We start from the raw sequence: 24,645 nt of genomic DNA, 5'->3' as shown, positions 1-24,645 counted from the left end.
AAACCTCAGTTTGCTCATCTCTAATAGAAATGATGTGGTGCCCCAGTGTTTTACCTCACGGTGCCATTGGGATAACCCAAGGAGATGTTAGCTGTAAATGGTAAAGCTCTGTTATATTCACTCAGCCGGTGGTTTATAGGTAAAAAGAGAGGATGTGAGTCAGCTCGCTGTCGGAGCACCGCTGTCTACCTTCCCACCACTTCCTACAACTTTCCAGTCATAGCTGCTTCAGCACCAGCTCCAGCCGACCCTTTCCAGCTCAGTCTCCTTACTGTGCCTCCTTTGTTTGCTGCCTTCATTCTGTCTTGGTTGTCTGCAATCTTGCCAAAACCAGAAGTGACTGCTCTGCCCCTAGAATACAAACTAGTAGCCTGGTGTCAGTACATCCTGACAAAGCCTGATGAAGGCCAGACAGATTATCTTGGTCATGGGGAAAAGCTGCAAAATAAGACAGCTGGTAGTTTAGTAAGCCAGTACTGTATATAGTCACTTACTGTCTTTTTAAAGTAACAAAGCAGTGGCTTGGGGGTTTTTTTGTTTCTTTTTTTTGGTTTTGGGTTTTTTTGTTGTTGTTATTGTTTTTCATTTTGGCTGCCCCATGGCGTATGGAGTACCCAAGCCAGGAATCAGATCTGAGCCACAGTTGCGATCTAGGCCACAGCTGTGGCAGTGCAGGATCCTTTAATCCACTGTGCTGGGCCAGGAATTGAACCTGTGTCCTGGCGCTTCAGCAATGCGGCTGATCCCACTGCACCACAGCAGGAACTCCCAACAAGCCAGTATTCCTAAGTACTGGAAATTTCAGTGAGCTTTTTCCAACTAAAAGAACATAGTATAGGGTGTGATAAAAGCCAGAGACTTTCATGTGCCTGGAATCAGGCCAAGTGCATCCTCCCCCTGATTTGCTGGCGGCCTTCAGCTAATCGTTGAGCCTCATTAGGTTGATAACTGGGTGACCTCTTAGGATTATAGTAAGAGCTCTATGAGCGGGGGATGGGGAGCACTTACCCTGGGGAATAATGTAAAGCACTGCATTTCCAAGGAGCTTTTGGGTCACAGAACATCAGTCCCCGTCAGGGGCTTAAAATGTCATCCTGCCCAGCTTCTTCTCTTGAGAGAGAAACTGAGATCCAGAAAGGAAAAATGCTTTGCCCAGTGCTGCTCAGCTAGGTAAGGGCTCACCTAGACCTAGAGTCCACATCTGATGTGCTTATGGGCTTTTTCCACGACTAGAAGAATCAGAAGTTTCGGTGCAGTAATTAGAAGTATTCTTGATCTTTATCCTATAAAATTGGATTTTGATCATCATTGTACATCTACAAATGTAATAAATTCATTGAGTAATAATAAAAAAAAGTATTCTTGATCTTTAGAGGCCCTCTCAGCGCTGACTCTGAGTATCAGAGAACACTGGTGCCCCTCCTGGTCATTGTTGCTTGTAGTTAAATGCAGAAATGTCATTTTCTGGATATTTAACAGGTCATAGTCCTGGGCTTTTTAGTGTGGAGAACTGAATCTTATTTTTCCTGGATTTTAATGCCATTGACTGTTCCTGTCAAAAAAATAATGGCCCTTTCTTAGCCCTCCTCCTCCTTCTTGCTTCAGCCTGTGGTAATTTGCCTCCCCTTCCATGTAAATGTCACCTTCTCCCTTGGCGTCTTTGACATTGTTTTTCTGCTTTTCCTCTTGCCTCTCGGAGCTTTCTTTTTCTTTGTTTCTTACTGGTTCTGCTTTCTTTTCTGTCACTGAGTTGTCTTTCAGAAGAACCCAGGGCCTGCTATTCCTCCTCGTCTCTGGTTGCTGGATACTTACTGATTTCCCGAGTCTCACTCCTACCTGTGTATCTCTTGGATGCCCAAATTTCAGCTGTGGTTCAAAACTGTTTTTTTGTTTGTTTGTTTGTTTTTCACCAGGTTCTCCATTAATCGTGCCATCATTCCTTTATCCCTAGAAACCTTGGTAAAATCTGACTCTTCTCTGACTTAAGGCTATTTTTTTTTTTTTTTTAAACCAGCCTTATGCTCCAGATCTCCCTTTTTCTATCTGTGATTCTAGCATGGTCAGACTCTTGCCACCTTTCAGCTAGGTTCCTGCAGTAATATAGTAAACTCTTTTCTCTTTCTTCGGTGTATTCCCCCTCTGGTTGGTCTGGCTTGTTGACTCTTTTAAACATCTAGTTTACTGAAATCCTTTTTGGAAGACGGCAGGATGAAATTAGATGAAGAAAGTCTGCCTCTACCCCATCTTTATCTCTTTTAAGGGTTGTTGCTAATAATCAAGCCCTTAATTTCTTCACCTTCACCTCAGATGACCTCCACTCCTCCTCAGCTGATGGATGAGGTCACGTGTTAGACAGTCTTCACTCAAATCTGATTATACCTGAGATCCTAAACAAGATCCCCAGGTGATTGTACATTAAAGTTCGAGGCTCACTGTTCTAACAACAAGCAAGAATTAGCCCTCATTTCTGAAACTGGGTATCAGATAATAGCTGGGATTTTATTTTGATTTTTCCTGTTTACTTTGTCTGCTCCTTGTCTGAGATAATGAGGGTTCTTGTCCTGGTGTGATGACTCAAAATTTCATTCTAAGGCATCCGAGTCATTGGTGGCACAGGATTACCTTTACTTTAAGGAGGTGCCTCTGTGAATGGAGTGGGAGAAGCTTACTCAGTAATGGGGTCTGGCAGAGACATTATGGTATAATGGGAAAAGCAAAGGTTTTTAAATCCTTGCCCCAATACTTACTTAGATGTGGATATTGGAAAATTCATATAACTTGTCTAAGCCTAAATTTCTTGCCCATAAAGTAAGACATGAAGATACCTACCTGGGAGGATTGTTAGGATTAAAGTGAACTCCTTGGATGATAATTCCTGGCACAAAGTAGGATTTATACTTTCCCTTTTCTCTCTCTCTCTCTCTCTTTTTTTTTTTTTTTTTGTCTTTTTGCCATTTCTAGGGCCGCTCCTGTGGCATATGGAGGTTCCCAGGCTGGGGTCGAATCAGAGCTGTAGCCACCGGCCTACGCCAGAGCCACAGCAACGCAGGATCCGAGCTGAGTCTGCAACCTACACCACAGCTCACGGCCACGCCAGATCCTTAACCCACTGAGCAAGGCCAGGGATCAAACCCACAACCTCATGGTTCCTAGTCGGATTTGTTACCTCCTGAGCCATGATGGGAACTCCTCCCCCTTTCTCTCTCTAGCCTGTTGAGGCCAGGGTCACTTCCGCAGTTTGAGGATGGTAGTTTTTCCCTTGTCACTCTTCTCTCTGCCTCATAAGACTGGGGAAGATTTCTTATCTACTACAGTTTATAAAACCTCTACTAGCCTTTTAAAAATATTAATAGCCCTTAGTACTAGGGTGGGGATCTGGCAGCCATATCATTTGTGCAGAGGAGGGCACTGCAGCCTTGGATCCCTAGGAGGGAGGCAGTCTGTGTAGCTGAGGGATCTGGAGACGGAAATTTCCACCATGAGATCTTAGTTTTCTTATAGGTGTTATAAAACTGCTCACTGGCGGAGTTCCTGTTGTGGCGCAGCGGAAACAAATCCCACTAGTAACTATAAGGTTGTGAGTTCAATCCCTGGCCTCTCCCAGTGGGTAAGAATCCGGCGTTGCCATGAGCTGTGGTGTAGGTCGCAGACGCGGCTCAGATCACCTGTTGCTGTGGCTGTGACATAGGCTGGCAGCTACACCTCTGATTCGACCCCAAGCCTGGGAACCTCCATATGCAACAGGTGCAGCCCTAAAAAGCAAAAAACAAACAAAACTGCTCACTGACAAGGGTTCAGGACAGTGAGAACTGAGCAAAAATTGAGTCTCGGGAAGAACGTGTTAGGCCCCCTATAATGGGGAAGGTGAACATCTACCGTCTTGTTGCCAGTTCCTAAATCACACTGTCCTGTATTGACTGCACTGGGTCCGGCTGACAGGGACAGCTTTCTCATTTAATTTGTGCCCTGGTTTAAGTGTGTGTCCTGGCACAGACTGCGTTTTTCTTCATCTTTAAAAAAAGCACGGGAACACTAGGTGAATGCGTCACTGTGGACTTGAGGGCACCTCAGGCTTCCCTCTGTCCCTGAGGCTCCTTGACAGGCCTCCCCATGTGGAGTCACCTTTGAATGATTAAAAGTCTTGCAGTGCCCTGCTTTCACGTGAGTGAATTAAAGTAGGGAATGGAGCAGGTGGAAAAACAATATTAGGAAATCATCGTTTTACATGGGGAGAAAAAATGGAAATAGACTCAAATGTTAATAGTGGTTGTCTTTAGAAGGAAGGATTATGAGTAAAGTATACTCTGATTATTCTATGATTGCCGTATTTTCTAAAGTGAACACATAATGCTTTTATGATAGGAAAAAGGATTTAAAAATTGCTTTTTTTTTTTTTTTTTTTTTGGTCTTTTGTCTTTTTAGGGTTATATCTGCAGCATATGGAGATTCCCAGGCTTAGGGGTTAGATTCAGAGCTGTAGCTGCCGGCCTACACACAGCCACAGCAACATGGGATCCGAGCCGTGTTTGTGACCTACACCACAGCTCATGGCAATGCTGGATCTTTTTTTTTTTTTTTTTTTTTTTGTTTTTTTTTTTTTTTTTTTTGTTTTGTTTTGTTTTTTTTTTTGCTTTTGTCTTTTTGCTGCTGTTGTTGTTGTTGCTATTTCTTGGGCCGCTCCCGCGGCATATGGAGGTTCCCAGGCTAGGGGTCCAATCGGAGCTGTAGCCACCGGCCTACGCCAGAGCCACAGCAACTCGGGATCCGAGCCGCGTCTGCAACCTACACCACAGCTCACGGCAACGCCGGATCGTTAACCCACTGAGCAAGGGCAGGGACCGAACCCGCGACCTCATGGTTCCTAGTCGGATTCGTTAACCACTGCGCCACGACGGGAACTCCAATGCTGGATCTTTAACCCACTGAGCAAGGCCAGGGATCAAACCCATGTCCTCATGGATGCCATTTGGGTTCGCTAACCACTGAGCCACGATGGGAATGCCCCAAATTGCCATTTTATTTTTTGTTTGTTTTTTGGTCTTTTTAGGGCCACACCCATGGCATATGGAGGTTCCCAGGCTAGGCATCTAGTTAGAGCTGTAGCTGCTGACCTACACCACAGCCATAGCAACATGGGATCCGAGCTGTGTCTGCAGCCTACACCACAGCTCACAGCAGCCGGATCCTTAACCCACTAAGCAAGGCCAGGGATCAAACCCTCAACTTCATGGTTCCTAGTTGGATTCATTTCTGCTGCGCCACAATGGAAACTCCAAAATTGCTATTTTAAATTACTGGTAAATGGTGACGTCCAAATGAAAAGTAGCTGCAGTTTATAGTGTGATTAATGAACACACAGTAAGTAGATCTCAATTAGGCCAATATTTTGAGAGTTAAGTGGGTCAAAGTGGGGACAATTAAAGAGAGAATTGTAGATGCTGACAGAAATTTGCGATAAAAGATTCAAGTTGGAGTTCCCGTCGTGGCGCAGTGGTTAACGAATCCGACTAGGAACCATGAGGTTGTGGGTTCGGTCCCTGCCCTTGCTCAGTGGGTTAACGATCCGGCGTTGCCGTGAGTTGTGGTGTAGGTTGCAGACGCGGCTCGGATCCCGCGTTGCTGTGGCTCTGGCGTAGGCCGGTGGCTGCAGCTCCGATTCAACCCCTAGCCTGGGAACCTCCATATGCCGCGTGAGCGGCCCAAGAAATAGCAACAACAACAACAAAAAACAACAACAGAAAAAAGACAAAAAAAAAAAAAAAAAAAATTCAAGTTATCCCCTTTTGAGGTGTGACTGATAGAAAAATAAAGTAAAATAAAAATCCAGTTTCTGCGCATTCCGTAGTTCAATCCAGTTTATAGGGTGCCTGAGATCTGAGCAAACCGTGCCCTGGAGGGAGGTTAAATATCAGGCTTGTGCTAAGTGGCATAGATGCTTTGGATCCTCATGGTTGGCATGTAGGGTCCATAGTTTGAGCAGTGTTCGCTACTGGCATCCTCCAGGTTCTTCAAAGTAATGATAGAAGAGCTTTTGTTAGTCGGCCTTAGTGTGGTCACAGTTGAGAGCAGGATTTACTTTGTTGTATTGGTCAGTAATGGCTAAAAACGAGCCTGGAATGCATGCTCTCTCCATGGCTTCCTGTACAGTGGGATAGGGGCTCTTCCTCGCTACTCCAGCTTCCCTCTTCTCCTAGAACTCCCCCTTTCTATATTAGTTATCTACTGCTATGTAACAGATCACTCCAAAATTATTTGTTACGTCTCATATTTTCTGTGGGTCAGGAATTCAGGAGCAGGCTTGGGAGGGGAGTTCTGGCTCAGGTGGTTGGCGTCAGATGTCTCCAGGGCTGCGGTCACCTGGTCTTGGCCAGGGCTGAAGGATCCATTTGCAGGGTGGCTGCTAGGTTGGTACTGACAGGCTGGTTCCTTTCCCCCTGAGGGCTGTTTGTAAGGTGACTGTCTTCCCCCAGAGCTGATAAATTAGGATTGCAGTGTCTGGAGTTCTCTTGTGGCACAGTGGGTTAAGGGTCCAGCCTTGTCACTTCAGTGGCTTGGGGCATTGCCTTGATCCTGGACCTGGGAGTTTCCACGTGCCACAGGCGTGGCCAGGAAACAGACAGACAGAAGACTGCAGTGTCTTAAAGCAGAAACTATAATGTCTTCATGAGGTAGCCTCAGAAGTCACATATTGTTGCTTCTGCCATGTTCTGTTACTCAGTCCATCCTGATTTATTTGGGTGGGAGATTACACATGAGCACAGACATCAGGAGTCAAAGATCCTTGGGCTCACTGGAGGCCTTCGAGGAGGCTGGCTACCATACTCTGCATCTACTTCCAGGGTCCCCCCAAGTGAAGGTAGTGAGTTTGGCCTTGGTTCATTGCTCTTTATTCTTATCGCCGTTTTTTTTTTTTTTTTTTTTTTTGTCTTTTTGGGACTGCACCTGTAGCATATGGAAGTTCCCAGGCCTAGGTCGAATCACAGCTGTAGCTGCTGGCCTACATCACTGCAACACCAGATCCATAACCCACTGAAAAAGGCCAGAGATTGAACCCACGTCCTCGTGGATGCTAGTTGGGTTTGTTACCACTGCACCACCACGGGAACTCCTTATTGCCATTCTTTTTTTTTTTTTGCCTTTTCTAGGGCTGATCCTGTGGCATATGGAGGTTCCCAGGCTAGGGGTCGAATTGGAGCTGTAGCCGCCGGCCTACGCCTGAGCCACAGCAACGCAGGATCCGAGCCCCGTCTGTGACCTACCCCACAGATCACGGCAATGCCAGATCCTTAACCCACTGAGCAAGGCCAGGGATCGAACCCGAAACCTCATGGTTCCTGGTTGGATTCATTAACCACTGCGCCACGACGGGAACTCCTAAAACAACACACATTTATTATCTCAGTTTCAGGGGATTGGGAGACTCCAGTCCTCTGCAAGGCTGCTGTCAAGGTACCAGTCAGGGTGAGCTTCTCATATAAGGCTCCCCTGGGAAGAGATCTGCTTCCAGGCCCACATGGTTGGTGGCAGCCTTCAGTTCCTTGCAGGTGGTTGAACTAAGAGTCCTAGTTTCTTGCTTTTTTGTCTGGAGGCTGTTCCTTGCCTCATGTGTTTCCTTTCACAACATGCCAGCTTGCTTCTTTAAAGCTAGCAAGGGAATGTTTGTCTCTCTGCAAGAGAGATATTAAAATATTACGTAGTATCATCTCAAACAGATATTCATGTCCATCCAGTCACCTTTGCCATATTCTTTTTATTTTTTATTTTTTATTTTTTGCCTTGCCCATGGCAATGTGAAAATCCCTGGGTCAGGGATTTTTTTTCTTTTATTGGCTGCACCTGAGGCATATGTCAGTTCCCAGGCTAGGGATCAAATTGGAGCTGCAGCTTCTGGCCTACGCCACAGCCACACTGAATCTGAGCCACATCTGCAATCTGTGCTGCAGCTTCCTGCAACACCAGATCCTTAACCCACTGAGCGAGGCTGGGAATTGTACCCGCATCCTCACGGACACTGTGTGGAGTTCTTAACCTGATGAGCCATGACAGGGATTCCTGGGGCCAGGGATTGAACTTGCTGCACAGGAGCAACCTGAGCCGCTGCAGTGACACCACTGGATCCTTAACTCCTGAGCCACAAGGGAGCCTCACCTTTGCCATATTATAATGGTTAAAAGCAAGCCATGTGTGGAGTTCCTGTTGTGGTTCAGCAGTAATGAACCCGACTAGCATCCATGAGGATGTGGGTTCGCTCCTTGGCCTCGCTTGGTGAGTTAAGGATCTGGTGTTGCCATGAGCTGTGGTGTAGCTCACAGATGTGGCTTGGATTCTGCATTGCTGTGTCTATGGCGTAGGCTTGCAGCTATAGCTCTTGCTTCGACCCCTAGCCTGGGAACCTCCATATGCTATGGGTGTGGCCCTAAAAAGACCAAAAAAAAAGAGAGAGAGAAAGTAAGCCATGTGTCCCACCCACACCCAGTTGGTTGCAGGGTGGGGGGCAGGGGTGGATTATACATGGGTGTGAATAAAGTAAATACCACTTTAGGGTCTGTTTGCCATAAGTATCTAATTTATTGTGCCTTCATACCCATAGCAGTGCATGACACATACTAAGCTCTAATATTTGAATGAATGGATATAGTATGACTATTATGGTTCCAAATCCTAGTTTAAACCTTTTGTGTCACTTGTCTTCTGTTTCAGAATTACTCATTTATTCTTGAGACTCTTCTGCTCTCATCTGTCCTCATGGATGAACTTCAGGATGTTCAACTCACAGAGATCAAACCACTTCTAAATGATAAGGTAAAGAGTGCTGTTTTCACTAAAATATATGTATTTTCTGTGATTCGTTCATTTTCTATATTATCTGAATAGTATTTAGTTTGTGTACAAAGAGGGTACTTTAAAAAATTAATTTCTTGACCTTCTTGATGTCTTTTCTCCCATTTCTTTCTTCCTACTTTTGTTACCATAGGCCAGATTCAACCAACTTATCCTTGAAACTTTCCTGTTTTACAGACAGTGATGTTAAGCAGAAAATGTGAGAGTGGGGTTTGACTTAGAATCCAAGTCTTTATATTGACTTTCAAGACAATATAAGGAAAACAACGTCCATGGCTGGTGATGTACACAGGCTGCCATGTGCTCTTTAAAGTTTGTGTGAAGAAGTCTGTGTGATGTGACGTTTCTGTCAGTGTTGAGGTTTTCAACAGGAATGCCTGGTTTTCGTGTTAATGTCTGAGAACTACACAATGAGCAGCGTAGTGAACAGCCACCGGGATTCAGCAAGTGAAGAGGGCTGTGATGATAGGAGTTATCAAAAAGCTAAGAAAGGCTTATCCTGTCTTCTCTCCCTGTCCATTCAGTACAAGTGCTTGAAATTCCTTCTTTTCAACCTTATTCTTTTGGTTTATTATCATTGTCCCCTATTCAAATACTCTTCCAGCTTGGTGTGAATCAGTTTACGGCATCTTTTCCTGAGGGCAGTATTGATGGAGAGTTAGGATAAAGATGGGGGAGGCTGCATCAGAAGATGCTATTGCCTGTTATCTTTTTTGCCCAAAGCAAGGCCATTCACCTATAGCTTCTGGGGCTGTTGACTCACTACGTGTTCATTAATTTGCTATTGAATCCTGTCAACCCCATTCTCATCCCGTGACCTCATATCCATTCCCTTGCCCACTCCTTTAGATTTCTTCTTTGCTGCATAATTTTTAAACCCCATTTGGTTTCTCCTGCTGCTTCTCTTGTTTTGGGAACCCTCTCTCCTCTAAGTACTGTCTTTTGATGCATGTGAAGGGCTGTCCCCAACATGATGTGCCACAAAGAGAAGGAAGGAAATACAGTCTGCATCTGTAAAGCTTATGTATAGCCCCAGAAGGGAGGTGTAACCTATCCTTAACCTGACTGATCATCAGAATCAGCCAGGGAATTGTTAAAAAATACAGATTCCCGGGTCCCACTCTAGAACAACTAAATTGGAATCTGAGGGGAGGAGGACAGGACACACACACCCCTCTACGATCAGTGGTTCTCAACCTTGGCTGCTTTTTGGAGTTACTTGGGGAGATTTAAAAGTGACCGATGCCTAGGTCCTACCTCCAGAGGTTCTAATTGACCCCATCCAGGATGAACTTTTTTTTTTATGGCCACACCTGTGGCATATGGACGTTCCTGGGCTAAGGGTCGAATTGGAGCTGTAGCTGCCAGCTTACACCATAGCCACAACACCTCGGGATCCTTCACCCACTGAGCAGGGATTGAACCCAAATCCTCACAGACACTATGTTGGGTTCTTAACCTGATGAACCACAACAGGAACTCTCATGGTGAACTTTTTTTTTTTTTTAATTTTATTTATTTATTTGTTTATTTTGTCTTTTTGCCTTTTCTAGGACCGCTCCCGCAGCACATGGAGGTTCCCAGGCTAGGGGTCTAATTGGAGCTGTTGCTGCCAGCCTACACCACAGCCACAGCAATGCCAGATCCGAGCCGAATCTGTGACCTACACCACGGCTCATGGCAACGCTGTATCCTCCACCCACTGAGCAAGGCCAGAGATTGAACCCACAACCTCATGGTTCCTAGTCGAATTCGTTATCCACTGCACCATGACGGGAACTCCATGGTGAACTCTTTTTAAAAGCTTACAAGATTGAGAAGCGTGCCTAAAGTGATTTTGGTTAGTCATTGTTGGAAACCCCATGACCTGACATTTGAGGACTGGGACATTTGAGGACTGGGGCAGAGATAAAGAAGATTTTTCCCCGATCCTGGCAGTCCACAGGATGCCTGAGGAGGCACCTACAGGAAGAGTTGCAGGAGTTAATTGACTGGATATCTCATAGAGAAAGCAGCTGGAAAAGAAAAAATTTGGTGACTGTAAACATAGAAAAGCACTGATCTAATAACATCTGGGTCCTCATCTCTTAGGCTATAATGATGCCTTGGCTGTGTCTGATGTGTGCCCAAGTGCTCTGAATAGAATTGTGCCACTTCCCGTAAAATTCATATGCTGAAGCCTTAGCCTCCCATGTGACTGTATTGGCGATAAGGCCTTTAAGGAAGTGACTAAAGTTAAATGAGGGCCCTAATCTGGTAGAATTGATGGCCTTGTAAGAAGAGTGGGGGAAGGGAAGTTCCTATTGTGGCTCAGTGGTAAGAACCCAATTAGTATCCATGAAGACACAGGTTCGATCCCTGGCCTTGCTCAGTTGGTCAGGGATCCAGCCTTGCCGTGAGCTGTGGTATGGGTCGCGGATGCGACTTGGATCCCACGTTGCCGTGGCTGTGATGTAGGCCGGCAACTGTAGCTCCACTTCGACCCCTGGCTTGAGAACTTACATATGCCGTGGGTGTGGCCCTAAAAAAAAAAAAAAGCAAAAAAGAGGAGTGGAGGAAGGAGAGAGATCAACTGCCAGCCTCTGCCAAGTGGGGACACATCAATGGCAGAGCCAGGAAGGGAGCTGTCACCAAAAACTGAACCCTGCTGGAACCTTGATCTGTGAGAAGATAAATTTCTGTCGTTTAAGCCACTCAGGCAGCCTGAGCATTCTAAGAGACCGAGCATTGTCTCACTTCCTAATATCTGCCTGCTCTTCTTTGATATGCCTGTGCTCTTCCTACCTACTTCCATGCTCCATTTCCTCCCTTCTCTCCCTGTGCAGTGCTCCTAGCCCATCACTATTCATGAGTGCTCCCTTGCTCCAGCCAAGCTTTGTAGAAGCAGATGGGCAGGAGGCCCTCTTTGGATGGTATCATTCCCAAACAAAGAATTCTACCTACTACCCTCCACACACTCCCCCAGTACATCAGTGCTTATTAAGTGGGTGCTTTTGCATACATTTTGAAAGGTATAACGATGATGATGCTTCTCATCTGTTATTTCATTTGATCCTCCCAAAGGCCTGATGATGAGGGGCCACAGATCAGTTTGCATATTACCGATGAGGAAACGAGGGCTAAGAAAGGTGAAGTAGCTTACTCAGATTTCGTACTTAGGAATACCTGCTATAGGGCAGAATTTCTCAATCTTGGCACTATTAATATTTTGGGCTAGAAAATTATTTGTTTTGGCAGACTGTCCTGTGCATTGTAGTGTGTTACATCTTTGGCCTCTACCCACTAGATGCCAGTGGCACCCCTGAATTATGACAACCAAAAATGTCTCCAGACATTGTCAGATGTCTCTAGGGGTGGGTAAGGGACTGGCAGAGTCTCCCCAGTTGAGAACCACTGCTGTGAGGGGATCAGCCTCCAGTTTTGCATAGGTGTCAATGACTTGAGGTTTTTTGTTTTTTTTGTGTGTGGGGTTTTTTTTGGGGGGGGTTCTTTTTGTTTTGCCTATCTTGCTGTTTTTTATTAAGTACCTTTTATGTCCCAGGTGCTTTGGTGTTTTACATACCTTCTCCCTTTTAATCGTGAGAATATCCCTTTGAAGTAGATCAGATGAAAATCTGACTGAAAGACTGGCCTGCCCAGTCAGTAAGTGGCAGAGCCAGGTCTGAAACTCAGATCTTTCCTGCTCCACAACCCAAGGCTTTTCCACCATCTTTACCCTGTAGCTGTTCTGGCATCACCTCTGAGGCTTGCACTCTCCTTTTAAGGAGAATTGTAGGGATGTGTATTATTTCACTTCATTTTTTCTGTCCATTCTCCTCATAAGATATGCTCTTAGCCAGAGGCAACTCTGTATCCTTCTAGAGTTCAAGGGGCTAAAGGAAGTCTAGGCCCAACCTGCAGAAATTTGTCCTGAGATGACTATAAGGAAGCATTCTCAAAATAACTTTAAGCGAGGTTTATGTTAACTACTCTCTTGTCATTTGTTGGTCCTTTTCCCATTTAATTTTAGTATGCCTGTGATTTTTGTCTACGGCTCAGAATTGTGAAGAAGTGGGTAATTTTGCCATGCTTGTTTTGGCTCCAGTGATGAAAAGAATCACTTGCTGTTGCTTCCGTTTGGTTTTGGGGGTGGGGAGGCGGGGGGCAGAAATTGCATAGGAATATGAAATGATTTTTAAAAAAATAGCATTTAACCATTTTCAGAGCATTTTCACAAATACTATCTAATTTGAACTTCCTAATCTCTTGTGAAGTAAATAGCTAAAGGTATTTTTAACTCCATTTTACAGATGAAGCTCAGAGAGGTCCAACATTAGTGTCTAATAAGGTGGTGAAGCTGCGATTAGAACCCACAGCTGTTGATTTCAGCCTGGATTGGGGGAGGGGGGGGTCTAGGGTTCTTCCTACCATCTCTGCCTCTTGTAGATTGTTGTTCCAACCTCCTCACCCAATAAACCTTATACAAGCAGGAAAGGTGACTGGTTTGTGCTCATTTTCCCTGCCCTCCTTTACCTACTGTTTAGTTCAGATACTGTTGAGCCTGTGAAGGCCAAAGACCAGGCTTGAGAATATAAGTAGGCGGCCACAATGGCCTTCTGCAGAATTGAGGAACCATCAAGAAGGAGAATAAATATTTAGTGGAGGGAACAAAAACAGGGTATTTATTTTGTTTTGATTGTTGCAATAAAAAGTGAGGTGAGAGTTCCCCTTGTGGCATAGCAGGTTAAGGATCCAGTGTTGTCACTGCAGTGGCCAAAAAAGGAAAAAAAAAAAAAGAGAGAAGTAGACCTTCTCTAGTGACTGGAAATGTAAGCAGAGGAGGAAGGGAGGATATTATAAGAGGAAGCAGGGAGAACCCAGGGATGGACATTTTGGGAACCTCCAGGGTAGCGGAGACAGGCAAAGGGTTTATGCCAAGGTCCCTTTAAAACAAAAAAAGATGTATCGACATTTTCATTTTCGTTAACATGTACTTGTGAAGTGCTGCATTGCCTGGGCAGTTCCCCATCTTTCTAATTTCTGTTGGTAAGGATTATTGGCCTTTTTTTAAAAATAGAAATGCCATATTTTATTATTTTTGACAGTTCTTATTTTAATCAGCTTGTTTCTAAAACCTACGGTTGTAACAATTCCTTCTCACTTTAGTTCTGAGCACATCAATTGCGTGTAACCTTTCCTCTTCGGTATTCCTTTCTTACTCAAATTGAGTATCTCTATTTTGAGATGCCCATACCCTCTTGCAATAGAATGTTTATTGCATTTTCTAAGTGCCAGAACTGGGGGGAGAATGGAGAATAAGACACAGCCCCCCCACGATGAGTTCACAGAACAAATCTCTTCCTGTGGTATTTGGTTCTAAGGTCTTACGTATCTTCTCTTTCTTTCCGTTATATCTGCTGCTTTCTGTCTTTTGAAACCATATATGCCTCTTGACTAGATCTCATGTTGGGAAGTTATTTTTTCTCTTTTCTCTAGCAATTACTTGTTTTTAAAACTTCTGTCTGCCCTCCGCCTTTTTTCATACTTGTCCTCATCCATCAATATATTCTCTGTTGCTTTTTGCTTTTTCTCCAGGCTTAAACTGAGAGAACTATTTTTTTTTTTTTTTTTTTTTGTCTTTTTGCCTTTTCAAGGGCCGCTCCTGCGGCATATGGAGGTTCCCAGGCTAGGGGTCTCATTGGAGCTGTAGCCGCCGGCACCAGAGCCACAGCAACGCAGGATCCGAGCCGCGTCTGCAACCTACACTACAGCTCACAGCAATGCTGGATCCTTAACCCACTGAGCAAGAGCAGAGATCAAACCCGCAACCTCATGGTTCCTAGTCGGATTCGTTAACCACTGCGCCTGCGCCAAGACGGGAACTCCGAGAACTACTTGTTTTGTTTGTTTGTTTGTTTGTTTTTTACTTTTTAGGGCCACACCCTTGGCATATGGAAGTTCCTAGGCTAGGGGTTGAATCGGATCTGCAGCTGCTGGACTACACCATAGCCACAAAAATGCCAGATTGGAGCCATGTCTGCAATCTGCACCACAGCTCACGGCAACACCAGATCCTTAACCCACTGATTGAGGCCAGGGATCTAGGCTGCATCCTCATGGATACTAGTCAGATTTGTTACCACTGAGCTACAACAGGAGCTTCCTTCCTACTTGTTTTTAATTTACTTTCTTGAAATGCTTCTGCATTTGACCCTGAGCCTTCATCAGGAAACACTCCCCTTAGTTGGCCTCTACTTTGACTACAACTTTCAGTAATAATTTTTCTTTTTCCTTGACTTACTCTTTTTTTCTACTCTTCTTCCATATTATTCTATTATTTGAAAATTTTTTCTTGAGTCCTTTTCTGCTACTTAAGTCTGTTAGCGCAAAAATCTTTCTAAATGTGGAATTAATGATATCTTCAAAATGGACAGAAAAAGAAAGCACCCAGAGCCTGAAACTTAGGAAGGTCTTGTTGGAGTAGAACCATATACCACAAATATCAGACACAAGTCCCCAGGGAAGTACCCCAGGGAGGTCTGGTGTCCTTCTAGAATATACCTAGTGAGTAGTATTGATGTTTAATGAACTCAGAGAATATGGCTTCCATTGGCCCCAGTCAAATGGGGACCAGCTAATGATCTCCATTCAGAAACTCTGGATGCCAAATATTGTCAAGCCTACCCAGTCATAGCTTTTCTCCAGGATGATTGGTCATGCATGAAGCCTAAAGCCATTCTCCCAAGAGGATCTGGCATCCTTACCAAAAAAAAAAAAAAAAACCAAGAAAACAAGTGTTAGTTTTCCTCTGATTATTAAGTACTTTTTCTTTGAAAGTCTAACTGTATATGCTGGATTAAGACTGCATAGTTTTTTGGTTTTGGTTTGTTAGGTCCTCGACTAAGATCACTTTGGTTTCTGGAGAAAATTGCCTCCTTTGCTTTTGGCATTTCCCTTTATGCTCATCTCAGAGGCTTTAGGCCCTAACAAAATGCTTTATGACTGATCATGTGATAGCGAGGAAGGAAATTTATGCATACAGGGACAGTTGCTTCTCAAATTACTCATCAGAATTTGTGTCTTTGTATTCCAGGGCCAAGATTTTGGTTCAGACTAGAGTGATTTTCTCTAGTCTTTCTCAATAATTTCTAAAGGAACCTCTGAGAATCCTGTAAGAGTAAAGCTCTTAATATGGTCTGTTTTGACAACATTATAAATTATTCCTTAAAAGATTAAATTAATCTTTAAATCAGATATTACAAAATACTAAGTTAAAAACATATTTTTTGTGCCATACCAAATCCTCCCCCCCCCCCAGTTTTCTAATTGCAAAAGGCAAAGTGCTTATTGTAGAAAAGTATCAAAAAAAATGTAATCACTCATAATCCAGCTATTCGTAAATAGCTACTATTGTTTATGTTTTGGTATTTTTCTTGTCATTTTTAGTGCATATTTTAATGCAGTCGAGATCAAACTATGAAGCCCATATTTTGTAGCCTACTTTATTTCCATTTAATTACCATATCATGTCTTAAGCTGGAATGCAGTGAAATTTTTTTTTTGTTTTTGACCCAAAGTCTCTCTCTGTTTCTCTCTCTCTTTTTTTTTTTTATTTATTTTTTTTATTTATTTTTTTTATTTTTAGGGCCGCACACACAGCATATGGAAGTTCCCAGTCTAGGGGTGGAATTGGAGCTGCAGCTGTCGGCCTACACCACAGCCACAGCAACACCAGATCTGAGCCAGGTCTGCGACCTATACCACAGCTCATGGCAATACTGGATCCTTAACCCACTGAGTGAGGCCAGGGATCGATCCTGCATCCTCATGGATACTAGTCAGGTTCATTACTGCTGCACCATCAGAGGAATTCCTCCACCCAAAGTCTTAACAAAACCTTTCAACATTTAATTTTGTTGTACTAACTTACTCATCTTTGTAAATATGCATCGAGTACCTGATTTATTCTAGGCCCTGTGCTAAATGGGGTGGAAGATGCAGCCTAAATCAGGGACCAGGGACTCACTGGTCATTTGTTAGCCCACCACAACAATTTCCCCTAGTCCACGCGAGGGACCTTCCTTCTGCTTCTCATAGTCTAACTAGAAATTAAGCACCATGACCTCTCTGAAGGCATTCTTAGGAAATCTCTGGGGCTAGTGGGAGCCAGGAAACACTATGATCCTTTTTTACCCAGGGCAGCATTCCTTGGAAATGTGCTACCCTGTCCCATCTGCATGGCATCTTAGCTGTCTTTTCATGCTATGACTGCATCAGACATTATTTTGTGAACTTGGTTTCATGCCCTGAATAGTACTTCAGATCAGCTGCTTCCACCACTCTCTCTTCTGTTCTCAGCGTCATCTGTAGTCTCTCTGTGACTGTTGCTCTCTTGTGGCTTTACTGCCCCCTTTAGAGAAGCAAGGTCTGCTCATCCATAACCTTAGTCCTTCAGATGCTTTCTATCTCCAGATCAGTGCTGTCCAGTAGATGTTTCTGCAATAAATGGAAATGTTCTGTATCTGCACTGCCCAGGAATATAGCAGCCATTGGCTACACGTATCTATTGGGCATTTGAAATGTGGCTGATATGACTGCAAGACTGAATTTTACATTTTGGTTTAAATTGGCACATGTTTACCAAGGGGGAGGGGGAGGGAGTGGGGTGCTTGGGGAGCTTGGTGTTAATAGATACAAACTATTGCCTTTGGAATATATTAGCAATAACATCCTGCTGTGTAGCCCTGGGAACTATGTCTAGTCACTTATGATGGAGCATGATAATGTGTGAAAATAGAATGTGTACATGTATGTGTAACTGGGTCACCATGCTGTACAGTAGAAAAAAAATTTATTGGGGAAATAACTATTAAAAAAATAATAATAAAAAAAAATTGGCACGTGTGGCTAATGGCTACTGTATCGGATGGTGCCCCTCTGCATTATCCCAGCTGGCTCTCTGCCTTATGGGAGATGGTTTGTTTCTTTGGGTGTTTATTTGTTTGTTTATTTATTTTTTTGTCTTTTTAGGGCTACACCTGTGGCATTTGGAGGTTCCCAGGCTAGGGGTCTAATTGGTGCTATTGCTGCTGGCCTACACCACAGCTCAGAGCAACACTGGATCCTTAAACCCACTGAGCAAGGCCAGGGATTGAACCCACAACCTCATGGTTCCTAGTCAGATTCGTTTCCACTGCACCAAGACGGGAACTCTGTTTTTTTGTTTTTTAACATCACTGGGCTATGCTTTTAACCTCTGTATTTTGTCCTGCCAGCAGCATGGGTGCTAGAATGCAGAGCTGTTTCTAAGCAGATCTTCTTGAAGGGGGTTGGGATTGCTTAAGATTCCCTTAGCATCACGTATCTCAATAGTCTCTGGAAGGGCGGCTTTGGGGAAGGTGCTTATTATTATTATTACAGCTCCACACTTTCTGGAAGCTGTTTTAGGCAGATGTTATAACAGTTTCTCAATAATGAGAAGTTTTTTTCAGGGAAGGGACTTTTACTTTATGAAAAATCAAGCCAGGTTTTATTTCCTCCTAAACACATCACTCATTACCCTTTTTATACTCTTATGTCATTCTCTTGCAACTCTGGCATCTGAAACAGTACAAAAATGCCTCTGAGTCATTGCCACTGACTTTTTTTTTCAATCCAACATTACTATGACATAATCTCTTTTTATTTATTTATTTGTCTATTTTTAGGGCTGCACTGGCGGCGTAGGGAGGTTCCCAGGCTAGGGGTCCAATCGGAGCTGCAGCTGCCGGCCTGCACCACAGCCATAGCAACACAGGATCTGAGCTGCATCTGCGACCTACACCACAGCTCATGGCAAGGCCAGGTCCTTAACCCACTGAGCGAGGCCAGGGATCTAACCTGCGTCCTCATGGGTGCTAGTCAGATTTGTTAACTGCTGAACCATGATGGGAACTCCATATAATCTCTTTTTAGAAGCTTAGTGAATTCTCCTTGGATCTTTTGAGTGTGTTCTACTTGTGTGTGTGTGTGTGTGTGTGTGTGTCCTTTTAGGGCCACTCCTGCGGCATATGGAGGTTCCCAGGCTAGGGGTCCAATTGGAGCTATAGCTGCCAGCCTTTGCCAGGGCTGCAGCAACTCAGGATCTGAGCCGCGTCTGTGACCTACACCACAGCTCACAGCAATGCCGGATCCTCAACCCACTGAGCAAGGCCAGGGATAGAACCCGTAACCTCATGGTTTCTAGTTGGATTTGTTTCTGCTGTGCCACAACGAGAACTCTGAGTGTGTTCTACTTTTAAAACGATTCAGAGGAGTTCCTGTCATGGCACAGAGGAAACGAATCCAACCAGTATCCATAAGGCTGTGGTGTAGGCTGGCAGCTGCAGCTCCAATTCAACCCCTAGTCTGGGAACTTCCATATGCTGTGGGTGTGGTGCACATCAAAAAAAAAAAAAAAAAAAGATTCAGTGGTTTGGTTTTTTTCCTATCAGCAGTTTCTGGGATGCAGCAGATATACCATTGTATTAAGAACCCTGTTTTGTCTTTCCTTCCTTCAATGACACTACCTTTCTTGTTACATTTCAGGTCTTCTGTTTCTGATCCATCTATATCTTTGTTCTCTTCTTGATCCTTTCTTTGCTTCCTTGTCCTGGGCACGCTGGCTGCTGCCTTCCTTGGCACCTCTCAGGAGCGGCCTCCAGCTCCTTTGCTCCCAGGTTCCTCCCCTGTGGGTTGTGAGTGTGCTCTCAGATGCCGATCCACGTTTTACTCTTCCCACAAGCTCTCACTGCTCTCCTTAGGCAGAAGGACAAATCACAAGCTTTACTGGGAAGCCAGGCTCCTTTCCTTCATCTTCACCAGGAGTCTCCCAAAGTGTACCCTCACCTCTAAAGACTCACCATTTACTAGCACCGGTTAGGAACCCACGCAGCCGCCTCTAGAGCCAATTGATGGGAACCATTTTAGTTTTACAGCAACCAAGCGGCTGCACCTGCACTGCTTTCACTGTGAACTGAATTTGCTGCACATTTGGGGAAGCCACATGGGGAAACTGACTGTGTTTTCTGCCTTCTGTTGACAGAATGGTACACGAAACTTCCAGGACTTTGACTGTCAGGTAAGGACTGTACAAGCACTAAGGAGGGCTGTGTACAGGATCTCTGCCGTGCGTCCCTCCCTGTGCTGGTTGGTGGTCTTGTAGAGGTGGAGCTCTCTTCATAGCTAACCATGACTCCCTCATGTTCTTTTGGTCATTGGATCAAGTTCATTTAAAATAATTTACTATTGTGTTCAAAAATTGCCTGCCTAGTTTGTGTTCTGTGGTTGTAGGTTGTTGGGTGGAGCTGCCTTTTTGTAATTAAGATCTCCACTCCTCAAACGATATTGGAAACAGTGACAGGTGTCAAGTGGAAAGTTGTCATCTCTATGCAAAAAAGATGTGAGAAGGACAATTTGGAGGGCAGACTTAACAACAAAATCTTTTCCTAAAAGAAGAGGACAGATTGTTATTAATATAAAATGCAGAAACCTCTTGGCCTTGTCTTTGGAAATGCAAAATTCAACCTGATTCACTAGTATTTTCTTAAATGATATTGTTCTTCTTAGTCTGCTTTTGCCTATAGCTCTATTGCCAATTTAAAAATCAGTAAAGTGAGCCAGCAACTCTCCATCTTCCTACTTCATCTGTTGACTGGCCCTGAAAGAAATGGGAAGAAGGAATGAGTGCATGGACATGGGAACCTTATGCCCATGTAGCCTGACTCTCCTGTTGTGGGGATTGATGTAAAAGTAGCTCTCGGAAGTAACATAAATTGACACAGCAGGTACTAGGCAGGAAAGGTAGGTGCAGGGAAGCCAACTTGTGTACCCACAGGCAAATAGTTATTTTCGGATATGCATTTTAAATACAGTGGAGTCTTTCCATGTAGCATTCGCATCAAAAGGAAGACCTAATATCTATCTCACAGGCAAACCAGTTATACCATAATAATTTATTGGGTACCAACTATAGATACTATCATCTCCAGTTTAGTTGTTGGAGCAGTATCACAAAGTGATTTTTATCATCCCTGCTTAATGGATGAGGAAATCGAAAATCAGGTTTCAGAACTTTCCATTGGGTGGAACTGGGGTGAAAAACACCCATTCATTCTGAACTTATTGCCCATTCTTTCTCACCTGGAAGTGTCCAGAGCTAAAATGTGGCAAGGAGTTGAGTTGTGTGTAAAGCTGAGGTTCCTTGTTAGGACAGATGAGACTGAGGCTAACTTTGGCAGGGGCAGGCTCAAGATTGTTACAGATTTTTGAATCCCAGTGCCAAATACTTCTGACTGTTTGGTATACTTTTTGTATACAACATAATCAGCCTAGTGCTATTAGGGAATCATTTGTTATAGACCCTTTACTCAAAAACAAGAAGTCATTATTTTTTGGTAAATAGTGGCAGTCAAGTTTGGGTTCAGTTGTTTTTAATTTTATCTAACTTTAGTTATGGTTTTGATCCTAGGTTGAACCAGTTGAACTTGATTGCTGTTAATATTTGATATAATTTACCTAGAAGGAATTCATTTGAGAAAGGGTGACAATAAAATTCAAGGTGAGGAATTCTAGAAATAGTATATATGTACACTTCTGCCTAAAAGTGTAGAAGCATTTATTTTCATCAAATTGAGCACCCCTTCCCCCCAAATTGGACTATTAAAAAATTACGTGCTTGTTGTAAAATAAAAAAGATATCAAAAACTAAATAGAAATCACCTATTATTTCACTAGCATTAATATTTTTGTATGAATCCTTTAGTTTTTTTCACACATAAATATACTTAGATATAAATGAAATTGAGTTTTAGAAATATAATTATCAATCACTTTTTAATATTAAGGCTTGAGGAGTTCCCATTGTGGTGCAGTGGAAACGAATCTGACTAGGAACCATGAGGTTGAGGCTTTGATCCCTGGCCTTGCTCAGTGGGCTAAGGATCTGGCGTTGCTGTAGCTGTGGTGTAGGCCAGCAGCAAACAGCTCCGATTGGACCCCTAGCCTGGGAACCTCCATATGCTGCAGGTGTGGTCCTAAAAACACAAAAGCAAAAAAAAAAATCACGGCTTGAAAGTGGTCTTGCACAATTTTTTGGCATTTTGGGTGAAGCTTTAACAATATGTTCTAGCCTCATTAAATATAACTTTTAGTTTAGTTCTGATACAAATAAAATGATGGCACGTGTTCATCACTGTTTGTCATGCGTCTGTCACTGGTTTTGAACGTACAGGTTCTCTGTATTCCGAAGAAGAAAAAAAAAACCAAAAAACCCATAGGCCTTTCTTTTTCTCTCCTCTCAGCACTCATGAATGCTCTTCTACCACTGTTCTCATCTGTCTCTTTGTTGAAGGTCTGTGTGATGTTCTGGAGGCTGGGGCAGCTGGGTCAGAAGTCTAGTGACAGTGATAGAAGGCCTACGAGCCAGGAACTGTGAGATGTCAAGAATGGCCAGGTTTGCCTGAAGGCTTCCGGGAAACCACTGGGCCTTCTTAGGAGACAAAGCAGAACAAATCTAAAGCCAGCTTTGTCACTTCGTGGAAAGGCATTCAGCCTTGGCTTTGGCATCGGTGTTGTTCATCGGCACAACTGGCAGGGGGGTTAACTGAAGCCAGTTAATCCAGGCTTCCTTCTCATCTCTTGTCTTGCCTCAGAAAAATCTTTAAGGAATCTTTGATGCTATTCCAGGAAGTTATCTTAACATCACAACCAAGCTCATAACTTCAGTCTGAACTGCCTCCATTGTCTTTACTAATTGACTACATGCTTTTCTCTTTTTTCCCCGTAATTGAAAATATAATTAAAATTGTACCATTTCTCTTGGCTCTTTGATTGTCCTAGTAACTTCATTGCTGTATAACTCCCCTGAGGCAAAAGCAGTTAGATTTAGATGTAAGAATAATGAGTGAAGGGATGATTAGAGGTGACAGGCTTAGAATTGATGAAAAAGGAGAAAGCCCATTGCCAGTTAAAACAGTGCATCAGCAGGCTTATTGCCCATTGATCTACTTCAGTGCTGCTTAATTTTCTTCTGCTCGTGGACTGTTTAAAAATTTGGAACTAGAGCTGAAACAAATGCTATAGCTTCTTTGTGTTTAGGATGTACTGCTTTAACAAATAATTATACTAAGGGATTACGAGGTATGAGCTACTATGTATAAGATAAATAAGCTACAAGAATATATTGTACAACACAGAAAATATAGCCAATATTTTATAAAAACTTTAAATGAAGTGTAATCTATAAAAATTTTGGATCACTATGTTGTACACCTGAAACTAAGATATCATAAATCAACCATACCTCTATAAAAAATAAAGATGGATTAATCAGATGGAATGATGGATAGATGTATGATAAGTATAGTAAAATATTAATGGTAGAATCCAAGTGGTGGGTATAGAGATGTTTAAATCTTTCAATTTAGTGTATGGTTGAAAATTTTCATGATAAAATATTGGGGGGAAAGGTGGAACCAATGTTTAACTTTACAAAAAGTTCAAAAAAACTGCTTTTAATTTTCAAACAACTCTCCATGGACGATTTTAGTGCTTCTCCACGCGCACACACACACGCATACACACACACACACACACTTTTTATAAAGTTGTAATCACTGTTTATATAAATGTCATCATTGTTATCTCTCACATGTTTCTAAAACTTTGTGTGGTCTTTAATGTTTGCATGTAACGTAGTAAATATGCTGTATATTAAAAATAAACCACTTGTATATAATCAAATTTAGAAAATTCAAAAAATTGCCAGTTTTTACTTTTATATTCTGGTTATCAAGAGAACATGCTCATAGTTGAATATTTGTAGAGCACAGATTATAAGGTAGCTAGAGAAATCTCATAATCCTAGAACCCAAAGACAACAATGTTAATATGTTTAGTGTTGAGATATACGTGTTTATGTATGTATGCTTTTTTTTTTTGGCCACACCCACAGCATGTGGAAGTTCCTAGGCCAGGAATTGAATTTGAGTGGCAGCTGTGACCTAAGCCACAGCTGTGACAATATCAGATGCTTTAATCCACTGTGCCACAGCAGGAACTTCATGTATGTGTATTTTTTTAATACAAAATAAAAGTTTAAATGATTTTTTATAAAAAATTATATGGTTGGACACACCATCCATTTTTGTATCTCTTTTTATGACTTAATATTAGAACACATTCTCATTTCCATGTCATTTTAAAGCACTTATAATCTCATGGCTGCCTATTATTTCGTCATATGGCTATCCCATGACTTAATTATTCATTATTATTTTGCTTTTTAGGGCTGCACCCAAGGCATATGGAAGTTCCCAGGCTAGGGGTTGAATCAGAGCTACAGCTGCTGGCCTATACCACAGCCACAGCAATTCCAGATCGCTGGCCCACTGAGCGAGGCCAGGGATCAAACCCACATCCTCATGGATACTAGTCAGATTTGTTTCTGCTGCGCCATGATGGGAACTCCCACTATTCATTATTTTTGAACATTAGATTCCTTATAATGTGTTCAGTTCACTGAACGTTTTTTGTGAATAATTTTTTTTTCTGGCTACACCCACAGCATGCAGAAGTTCCAGGCCAGGGACTGAACCCAAGCTATAGCAGTGACCCAAGCGGCTATAGTGACAACACTGAATTCTTAATCCACTGAGCCACAAGGGAACTCCACTGTGCATAAATTTTACATACACATTGGATTATTTTCTTAGATGATTTCTTGGAATGAACACATTTAAGGCACTGGCATATCTTGTCAGATTCCCTTCTACTTCCACCAGAGGGGTACTCAATAAATATTAATGG

The 24,645-nt window shown here is 43.1% G+C and overlaps 1 protein-coding gene across 13 annotated transcripts in view; it reads left to right on the top strand.

Annotated features, from left to right (window-relative positions):
- Nucleotides 1-24,645, top strand: part of NDRG3 (NDRG family member 3) — an 82,503-nt gene that overhangs the window by 9,650 nt on the left and 48,208 nt on the right. For 6 of the 13 annotated variants that reach the window (XR_014832278.1, XR_014832274.1, XM_021077357.2 and 3 more), the window contains exons 2-3: nt 8,701-8,802; nt 19,883-19,918. Coding sequence is in view for 6 of the 13 variants with exons in the window: in XM_021077357.2 (XP_020933016.1) it covers nt 8,746-8,802; nt 19,883-19,918 (93 nt within the window). In the remaining 7 variants the exon portion in view is untranslated. Of the gene's footprint in view, nt 1-8,700; nt 8,803-19,882; nt 19,919-21,307; nt 21,398-24,645 lie in introns of all 13 variants that reach the window. The other 7 variants (XR_014832277.1, XR_014832276.1, XM_021077358.2 and 4 more) reach the window with 2 other exon arrangements.

This window comes from Sus scrofa, chromosome 17 (assembly GCF_054392235.1).
Source record: "Sus scrofa isolate SSC_HxYL_T2T_F1_AM1 chromosome 17, Sscrofa_HxYL_maternal_Yorkshire_Landrace_v2.0, whole genome shotgun sequence".
Taxonomy (NCBI): Eukaryota; Metazoa; Chordata; class Mammalia; order Artiodactyla; family Suidae; genus Sus; species Sus scrofa.
This window is presented reverse-complemented; position numbering and strand designations above follow the sequence as displayed.